General features: G+C 42.7%; 1 protein-coding gene and 1 long non-coding RNA gene across 3 annotated transcripts; both read left to right on the forward strand.

The window, feature by feature from the left end:
- Positions 1 to 1,961: 1,961 nt before the first annotated feature.
- Positions 1,962 to 3,902, forward strand: LOC125711909 (uncharacterized). 2 transcript variants are annotated; one of them, XR_007383146.1, is made up of 3 exons: positions 1,962 to 2,068; positions 2,817 to 2,925; positions 3,406 to 3,902. It is a non-coding gene; the product is annotated as an uncharacterized LOC125711909 (long non-coding RNA). The 2 variants fall into 2 exon arrangements; XR_007383147.1 differs by having other exon boundaries at positions 2,817 to 2,916.
- Positions 3,903 to 5,813: 1,911 nt separating this feature from the next.
- c5ar1 (complement C5a receptor 1) lies at positions 5,814 to 9,127 on the forward strand. Its single transcript, XM_048982281.1, has 2 exons — positions 5,814 to 5,953; positions 7,444 to 9,127. The coding sequence occupies exon 2, from the start codon at positions 7,481 to 7,483 to the stop codon at positions 8,528 to 8,530; it is 1,050 nt and encodes a 349-aa protein (XP_048838238.1). The 5' UTR covers positions 5,814 to 5,953; positions 7,444 to 7,480; the 3' UTR covers positions 8,531 to 9,127.
- Positions 9,128 to 9,680: the final 553 nt, after the last annotated feature.

Consider the following 9,680-nt stretch of genomic DNA (forward strand, 5'->3'; position numbering starts at 1 on the left):
CCAATGAAGAGAGGATAAGACCGGTGTAATATGATCAAATTTTTTAGTGTTTGTTAGAACTCTGGCTGCAGCATTCTGTACCATCTGAAGTTTATGCAAGGATCCAGACGGGCAACCCGATAGGAGGGCATTACAGTAATCCAGTCTGGAACTTACGAAGGCATGTATTAGTTTTTCTGCATCATTAAGTGAGAGCATCTTACGAAGCTTGGCTATGTTCCGTAGATGATAAAATGCAGTTCTAGTAATACTTCTTATGTGAGCATCAAAGCATAGATCTGAATCGACAAGAACGCCAAGATTTCTAACTACCATGTTAGGTTGTGTAGGAAGGTTACCAACGTTGAGGTGGTGGAACTTATTTCTAGCAGCCTTGGGACCAATTACCAGAACTTCTGTTTTTTCTGTGTTTAACATAAGGAATTTTTTTGCCATCCAGCACTGGATATCTAATCTAGGATAGACTCCGGACCCCCTGCGACCCAGTAGGATAAGTTGTTTGGAAAATGGATGGATGGAATTACTATGGTTGGAAATCGCATGCAATCATTTTAGCCAATTCCTAATCAATTGTTTTCTGTCTTACTGGAGTCATAGCTTTTTTGCACAAACTGTCCCATAGAACTCTAGGTTGTAGGTCTAGTTGGTTGTGGTGCTGTACTGGATGACGGTGTAAACATTGACAAACTGGCACTTTCAACAGTTGCAGTAGACAAACTGTCACTTTCCTTAGTAGCAGGTTCACTTGCTTGCCTGTTTTCTTCCCACTGCACTGATGGATGTACAGTTCTCGTGTGCCAATGCAGGTTATTTGTAGAGCCTGTTCGATATGAGATTTTAACTCACTCTACACTCTTGCCTTTGTATTATCAATGTAATTGAAATGTATCCAAATTTTACTCCGCTTCCTGCAGTCATTCATTTTGTCGCACGCGTCTCCTTCCCTCCTGTTTCTCTGTCTTGTGCGTGTGATTGCTGTATTTGTCTATGGGTGCGTTCGACTTCACGCCGCTGCAAAACGTCACCATGTCACATGGTACAAAAACTAAACGAGAGCAAGACGACTTAAGACTTAAGCCCAAGTCGAACGCATCCTGTAGCACCGCCCCTCCCCTTCTTGCTCAGAGCAGGCACGCATCGTGCGGTTGACCAATCCGTGCGGCTTGAAAAAAAAATAAAGAAAGAAAAAAAGGGCTGACTCCGGCTCACAGGCATGAGCCGGCTCCGAGAGCCGTTTCATTCACTACCGACACATCACTATTCAGTAGCAAACCTTAGCAACTTCAGCTTGTTGCACATTATCTGGCTAGAGGGTTAATAATATATTTGCCCTTCAACATAGTGATAAGCTGCAGCACTAATGAAGTATATATTCATACATCAAAGGCTAACAAAATAGCTAAGATACAGAAACTTCTAAGCCGACACAAGGTGCTAATTTATACTTTTTCGTCACATTGTGCACAGCAGTAATTGGTCTGTATTCTCTAAAGGTTACAAGGTCACTCTCTGCACAGTTTAAATCAGCTTCTTATAGAGTTCTACTGATTACATTCTGTATACGTTATGAAGTGCTAAATAATATTTCATACTCTCATATTAGAAATTAATACTGACTTCCGGCTCATATCGGCAAGATGAATATTTTAAAAGATATTGAGCATAAACACTGCTAGAAAGCGACATGAGATGAACAGGTGAGTCATAGCTTAAACTAAACTAGAAGTGAAATTCATATAACTAGCTACTTTTGCGTTTGTATACCATATTAATATAAACTAGCAGTGCCAGAAATCGTTCATTTAACCACATATACTACCATACTAACCAGACCAACGGTTAACGTTTATGCTATCGCTTGTGTATATAAAGCTTATTTTCATATATAACATAAAGTAATGCTCTTGCGACACCCCGGAACACGCCTCCACTTTACTCCGACCTGCAGAACTGTCGTAAACGTGGAAATGAGTTGCGTTGTGAATCTGCGGTCCATTACTTTTCATCAAGGACCCGGATGTGCGACTCAATAAATTGAAATTGAATTTGCGAACTGAAAATTTTCCAGGTAGGATAAATGCAGTTTCAAGTTATTGGAATTCAGATTCAAACTAAATAATTCAGATTCTCTTATTTTTTTTCCGTGGCTGTATTTCTGATCTTTATGTGATGAGTATTTTTATCTGTTGAGAAAGTAATGCTATTCTCATGTTTTTTGGACAAGAATATTAGTAACAAACCCAGGATACTGATGCACATCTATCATACATCCTGGATGTATTTTTAGCAATTTATTGTGAAATCTTGCCTTATCTAACACAATCACAGGTCATAGTGAGCATGGTGGGAGTGGCGCTAAAATGTTCCGACCTTCTGGCAGGATTCTGTTTTTCAGTTTCTGTCACTATTGGAGTCTCTGCGGTTTGCCTGTGGGCTCTGTGTCACTCAGAGGTGGCCCTGACCAAATTGGTGCTATAGGCAAGATGTTAGCTGGTGCTACTTGCATTGCAACCAGCTCCACCAGCAAACATTATATTTATAGACTGACCCAGACAGAAAGGGCATAGCCTTATGTCTTTGAGATTTTTTTTATAAACAAACAAAAACAGAACGGAAAGTAGCTGAGATAAAAAAAAAATGTTCCCATCATTTCGGACGCCTCTTTTGATGGATGCCGCCCCTAACATTCACCCATGCCACAATATGCGACGGGCCAGTCTGGTCTCAGTCACTGTCAGTGCCCAAGTCTGTGCTGTTTGTGTGCAGGTGTTGAGTTTGTTACTATCTGCCTTCTGTCCCACCTACCCTGGCTGCAGGTCCCAAGGATTCTGCCATGGAGGAATTGCTGGTTCAGAGGAGAAGTGACAAGTTGCCATTCCGGGTGTGGGTTTTGGACCTTGGCCGGAAACTGCACAAGTTAAGCTGGTATTGTGGCAATAAGACCTAAATGTGGTAACTTGAAAAAAATGAGGATGTTATTTCTCGCTTGTAACTCACCCCTTTGCACATCCACTTTGCTGTTCTCTTATTCTCTATTCGGTGTCTAGCACTCCAGCCTCTGTCTTATGTCCAGTCTCTGTCTAATGTCCAGCCTCTGTCTTATGTCCAGTCTCTGTCTAATGTCCAGTATCTGTCTAATGTCCAGCCTCTGTCTAATGCCCAGCCTCTGTCTTATGTCCAGTCTCTGTCTTATGCCCAGTCTCTGTCGTATACCTAGCCATCTCCTCGAAGGCAGTATTTTTGCAATGAGCTATTTGCCAACTTCCACATTTCGACAAAAGCATCTGACAAATAAAATACGTGTAAATGTTAATCCTTCCTTCTTGAAGTTTTAATTGTCCCACATGGCCTACCCTATTTCCCTCCTCTTTTCTTTGCTTCTGCCAAATTCCTCTGCCATTACAGATCTTCCCTGACGCTGCCACACCCGGAGACTGATGTTGCTCCCACCTACAGATGTGAGCAGCACCCTGATGTGGACGAAGGCATCTTTCCCCCAATCGGTGTTCTGGACTGGGACAAGGATAAATATCAGGAGGAGTTCCAGGTCGGGCACGATCAGGACATAGATGCAACGGAGATCTTCACTGACATCTGCCATCACTGACATGGGGGTTGGTCACACGCAAACTTACACAACAGCAGAGGTAAACCTTGTACCAAGCAGTTGTATTACAGTACCATTAATGTTAATGCGTGCCCCCTTACTAGAACAAGGCGAAGGCGAGCCTGGAGCCTGTCTGGGGAATCACAGTGCACCTGGCAGGGGACACCCAGGGTGGGAGAGTCATTTGTTCTGTGTTTCGTTTTAGAATTTTCTGTTTCATGGTTAAAAGTCTAGCCCCGCCTCGAAAATGTTGCTTTGAAAAAGCATTAAACTACTAAAACTGGACCTGCATGCATTAACTAATAATTATTACTCTGTCAGCTCACACAATAACATAAAATAAAGCAATCACAGTCAAGTTTAGTCAATTCAGTTTTTATTTATACAGCACATTTAAAAACAGCCCCAGCTGACCAAAGTGCTTCACACTTTGTTGACAAAATCAAAATGTATCAAATACACAAAAAAAAGGACGTGACAGGGCACGGTGCAACAAAAACACATCTGATACAGCAATGGATTCAAATAGAAAAAAAATACAAATATAAAAAGTACATACATAAATATTAATGGTATGTAATAAAAAAAAATATATACTACAACCCAGGGTAAGCTAATGCATTAAAATGTGTATTAAGCTTAGGTTTAACACAGGTCACCTAAAGACCTGTCTACCCTGCAGGAGGGACAGATATCAGGACATTAATGTTTGCTGCTCATGTTTAGTGTTCAGCATTAATTGACATCTCACAGCCGTATTCTACATGCCTGTCAGACCTCAAATCTGTAAAGGACTTTATGGCAGTTGGACCTTCATACTGCTGGACGACAAGCCAGCTCTCAGTTAACCCTGACCCCTAACCCCTGTCCCTAACCGCTAACTCCGGTCCCTAACCGCTAACCCTAACCCCTGTCCCTAACCCTAACCCCTAACCCCTGTCCCTAACTGCAAACCCCTGTCCCTAACCGCTAACCCTAACCCCTGTCCCTAACCCTAACCCCTGTCCCTAACCGCTAACCCTAACCCCTGTCCATAGCCCAAACTCTGTCCCTAACCGCTAACCCTAACTTAACTCTCTTCTCATCTGGATACAATGGCTTAAGGGAAAAAAACCCGTCAACTAGGGTGGCACGGCAGAGACGTTGGCCTACTTTATCACTGTGCAGACAGACAAAAAAATACTAAGACTAGAGATTTCACAGTTAAGAGGCAGTTTTGTCTAAAATTACATTCTGTTTTCTCCCTTTTTAAAATGGTTTTGAACCAACGTTTTGAACCAACGCAGCAAAATGGAAAAAATACACACATTCAAATTTTGCCTCAAATATGCCCTGTAACTAAGTTCAGCTGTTGATATGAATCTGCAGTGTTTGCACTTTAAGAATGAAAAGATTTGACGAATGCGGTGCAAAGCATTAAACAGGAAGCTGTTTTGCAAATCCAAATTTTTCGATCAGAGAATTAGGGTTGAAGGGTAAATTGACTGACTTTGTCAAACAATCATAATATGTATTATAATGCTGTAAATATCAGCTAAATCAGTCAAAATGAAACTTATTTTGTACCAGCGGTCAGCAACAGCAAATTCCATGCTTGTGCCTATACCTTCATTCATTCAAAAATATTCAAAGAGACTGGTTTGGCAGAGATGTATCCAGAGATGGTTCATCCTGGATACTATATCATACCCTTACAAGACATACTCACACACCTACAAGAGAATGGCAGTTTATAACCCACTTACACCCATGTCAAGCCGAGAACAGGTACAAGAACATCCATCCATCCATCCATTTTTTAAAACCGCTCATCATATTCAGAGTTACAGAAGCCTATCCCGGAGACTATGGGTACGAGGCAGGGAATGACCCAGGATGGGGCACCAACTCATCCCAGGGCACATGCACCCGCTGGTCAGTCACACACACACTGAACGAGAAGATGTAGACACATAAACATATGAATGAATATCCATCAATCCAGTCACAGTCAGGTTAGAACACATCCCAGGATGCACTGAGCACAAGGCAGGGCAATTTAACTGTATGCCTTTTACCTGTGCGGAGACTGGAGATGAGGGTCTAGCATGCTAACCAAAAGCTCACTCTTCATGAAGGGTTATCTTCACAACTATCTTCACAACTTGACTCTATATGGAGAACACAGTGCTTGTGAAGCTGATAGTATGTCATTGTCATTGTGCAAGGGCTCTGCTGGGTGGAGCCCTGGAAAGTTCTTGTCTGCGCGAAGATACAGCAGAAAAAAACATGCATATATATATATATACACGTCTCTCATAAGTAGGGGCTACTAACGATCTGGTCCTTTGTTGTTCTTCACTGAAGGTATGTTCAGTTTTGTTGACGATTTGCAGTTTATTTTGAAAAATAGTTCTTGATTATCTGCTAACCTTTCAAACAGGATGCGGAAAGCATACTTCTATGTAGCATTTGTGCAATAAAACTATCACAGAAAGTGATGCTGAGGTTATCTTCATATTGGTGTTAAACTATGACTTTATATCTGTCACAGTGTGTCAGCTTAGTCATATAACAATGCAATACACTGATGTATTTGTTGACTCGACCACTACCGCACCTCGTCTGGTTACTCAATATCCCATTGAGTTATTTAAGTAACCGGGTCGGTTAATTAATTGAGCTAGTGAAGAAATGTAGTGAATTCACAGAATAGCTGAGGTGTACCTCAGGAGAGGTTTGGGAACCGAAAGGCAGTTTATCAAAACATCCAACCAGATACCGGTAACTTGTTGGAGGACAGATGAAATTCTTATTTGTTATTGTTACTGTTAATCTGCTTATGTTATAATATTTAATTGCATTTTTTTCCTGAGCAAATGTACAATTATTACCAAGATATATAGCCTTAAACACTTTTTTTGGCTGTCTAAGACTTCTGCATCACACTGTAACTGTTGGTCTGGTTTTTACATGTTGGTGCTTATGGTGCAACTCCAGTCCAGTTCTCAGCTGGACAAAAGGGGCTAAATGACACTGGTCCCTCTTGAAATTTGTACGGTCTGATGTGCAAACTGCCATCATTTGATGAGACTTTTAAAAATGGAATTTGCAGCTTAAGAGAATCAGATGCAGATTGATTATATTGACTGTTAATGTTGTTATTTTTGGATGGTTATTTTAAAGCCAAAACTTGGCTTTAAAATCAGTCACTGAAAGCGTTCTGGGACCGTAATGTTCACATAGCCTGTTGTTACGTATTTTCCCATAGTTGCTTCCTTCCTTCTTTGTTTTCCCTTTCACTTCCCCCCAAAAATATTAGGCCTTTGAAAGCTTTACCCGATAGCGTATATAAGCAATAAATATACCAGTTATGATAAAAACATCACATACAAAGCAATAATTTCAATTACAAGAATAATGCATTTTAGGGTGTCGACATACAGCAATGGTGAACAATTCGATAACTCATCTAATTCAATTAATTATATAAGTGTAATGGTATATTGACTTTATTCAAAAAAGGTACATGACTCCTGGTCATCTACTGTGTTAATGTCAGTATACATGCTACTCAGAGTTTGGCTACTCTTTGAAATTTAATGTGTTCTAATATGGAAAAGATGTGTGACATGAAAGCCAGATAGGAGTTTTCAAGACAAAACTGCACAATACAGCACATTAGAGAAATTTTAGAGGGATGATGCACACGTGCATGGATGTGCATCACAAGCAAAGCTTGCACCAAAAGAAGAAGTGATTTTGCTTTTTAGTGCATGTTTTTTCAAACATGAATAATGTATTGCAAAATGAATAAGGAACCATACAGTAACTGTTTCTGTTTATTGCTGTGACAGCTTTATTCTTCTTCATCTTCTGCTTGCCCTGTTACTGATGATGGACATCCTTGAGGACTGGGAGTACCTCTGCCAGTTTAATGACACAGACTGCAGTGACCTGGGGCTGGAGACCCCATCCCCGCTTGGCCCAAGGCAGGTGTCTGCCCTGGTCTGCTACGGCCTGGTCTTCCTGCTTGGCGTCCCTGGCAATGGCCTGGTGGTGTGGGTCACTGGCTTCCGTATGCCTCACTCCGTCAACTCGCTGTGGTTCCTGCAGCTGGCCCTGGCCGACCTGCTCTGCTGCTTGTCCATGCCCTTACTGATGGTACCACTGGCCCAGGACCAACATTGGACCTTTGGCCTGCTGGCTTGCAAGGTCCTTAGCGGGCTGCTCTACTTCACCATGTACTGCAGCATGCTGCTCTTGGTTCTCATTAGCCTGGACCGCTGGCTCCTGGTGAGCCGGCCCGTCTGGTGCCAGAACTGGCGGCGGCTGGGCTGGGCTAGAGGGGTGTGCGCGGGGGTGTGGCTGCTGGCGCTAATCAGCAGCACGCCCCACTTTGTCTTCGCAACAGAGCATCTCCATGGCCAAAAGGTGATATGCAGTGCCGGCTACGGCCCAGAAACCGCCTGGATCGTCACCATACTGCGTTTCAGCTTGGGGTTCCTGCTCCCAGTCCTCATCATCGGCATGTGCCACTGGGTGGTATACAATAAGGCGGCACACAGGACTAGCCAGGGGGGTGTGGCCCGCTCCCAACGCATGCGCCGCATCATCTGCGCCGTGGTGCTCTGCTTTGTGGCATGCTGGCTGCCCCTTCACATTATTGACATCCTGGTGCTGATGGAGCCCCGGGATTCCCCCAACCTGCCCCATCTGCGGCTGGCCGAAGCGCTGACCCTCTGCCTGGCGTATTTCAACAGCTGTCTCAACCCGTTGCTCTATGTCTGCTTGGGCCGTGGCTTCAAGGACAGCCTCGCACGCTCCCTCCGCAGCGTCTTCAGCTTCCTGCCTGAGGAGCCCAGTCACCAGCAGCACCGGAGTCTCACCCTGACCCAGAGCCAGACCAAGTCCACCACAGAGATCTTGGAGAAAGGCATGTGACTGGGGACACCTGGTGGCCAGGAGGACAGTCCAGACAAGCCTCCAGTCCTTTCACATAAACAGCCCAGTCAGTTTTGCTATTGAATATCTTGCCACATGTCATGTCATATATTAAATGTCAGCATACCATAGCTCCCTGGGCAGATAAACATACTACATACTAAACTGACCATTATTTAAACAATTGGAAATCAAAATCACCATCTCAGCACAACATAGTTTTTAGAAAAAGAGCGGCTGTAAACCTGTCATGTCCTCATTTGGCCAGCAGAGGTCCTGGTCATCCTGTAATCACTTAATTGTTTCCCAGCCTAATGTGTTAACCATCCACATCTGTCTTTGGTTTACTAATTGTGATCTATGTATATATGTGCCTACCCTTGCCTTACTCCCCAGATCAGTGACTGTGGTCGTCATCTTAGTCTGTGGTGCAAGGGTAGCGCTTTAAGGTACCTACCCTTTGCTCCTCCTGCATCATGGGTTCATTCCAGTCCCCCCTTTTAGTTCCTCCTCATCTCTTGTTTGACCCCTCGAGGTCCTGTGAGTTCCTGTTGATGTTTGTATTGTGTATAATAAAGCCTCCCCCTTTACAACCCACACCGGCTCATGGATCGTCACTCCCCCCTAGCATCCAGTCATGACAGCAGCTCTGCTAGACACATTTGTCATTGTGAGCACTGGTGCCACAAAGGTATCTCACGCTCACTTTGATTTATTTTATTAAATGTATGATATTTTGTTTATTCTGGATGCTTTTTAAGTTTAGTCTTTGCCATTCGCTCTTGACTGCGATAATATACAGTATGAGCACTAAAACTGTGAATCTCTACAAGCCTCCTAATTAGATTCCATTACGATTTACAGTGTAACGATTCAATCATAAGGTGATGCTTGATGCATCAAGATTCATCTCATCCATTATTTATTATACAAGTTCTCAGATAAATTCCATACTTATTTGTTCAAAAGTCAGAATCAAAACTGTTGCTTTTTTCATCCAAGATTTCCATAATAGTATGTTAAACAAAAAAATTTTAACGCATTGCAAAAATATTTTAATCTATTAAAAAAACATTGCTTTAACTTACACTTTACTGTATTATGCAACTGAAGAGTTCTGTCATAATAGTTAAGTTTTCAAAATGCAGTC

The sequence above is a fragment of the Brienomyrus brachyistius genome, chromosome 17 (genome assembly GCF_023856365.1).
Source record: "Brienomyrus brachyistius isolate T26 chromosome 17, BBRACH_0.4, whole genome shotgun sequence".
In the NCBI taxonomy this organism is placed as follows: Eukaryota; Metazoa; Chordata; class Actinopteri; order Osteoglossiformes; family Mormyridae; genus Brienomyrus; species Brienomyrus brachyistius.

Coding starts and splice junctions, on each gene's coding strand:
- c5ar1 (XM_048982281.1), top strand. CDS start 7,481: ATGATGGACATCCTTGAGGACTGGGAGTACCTCTGCCAGTTTAATGAC.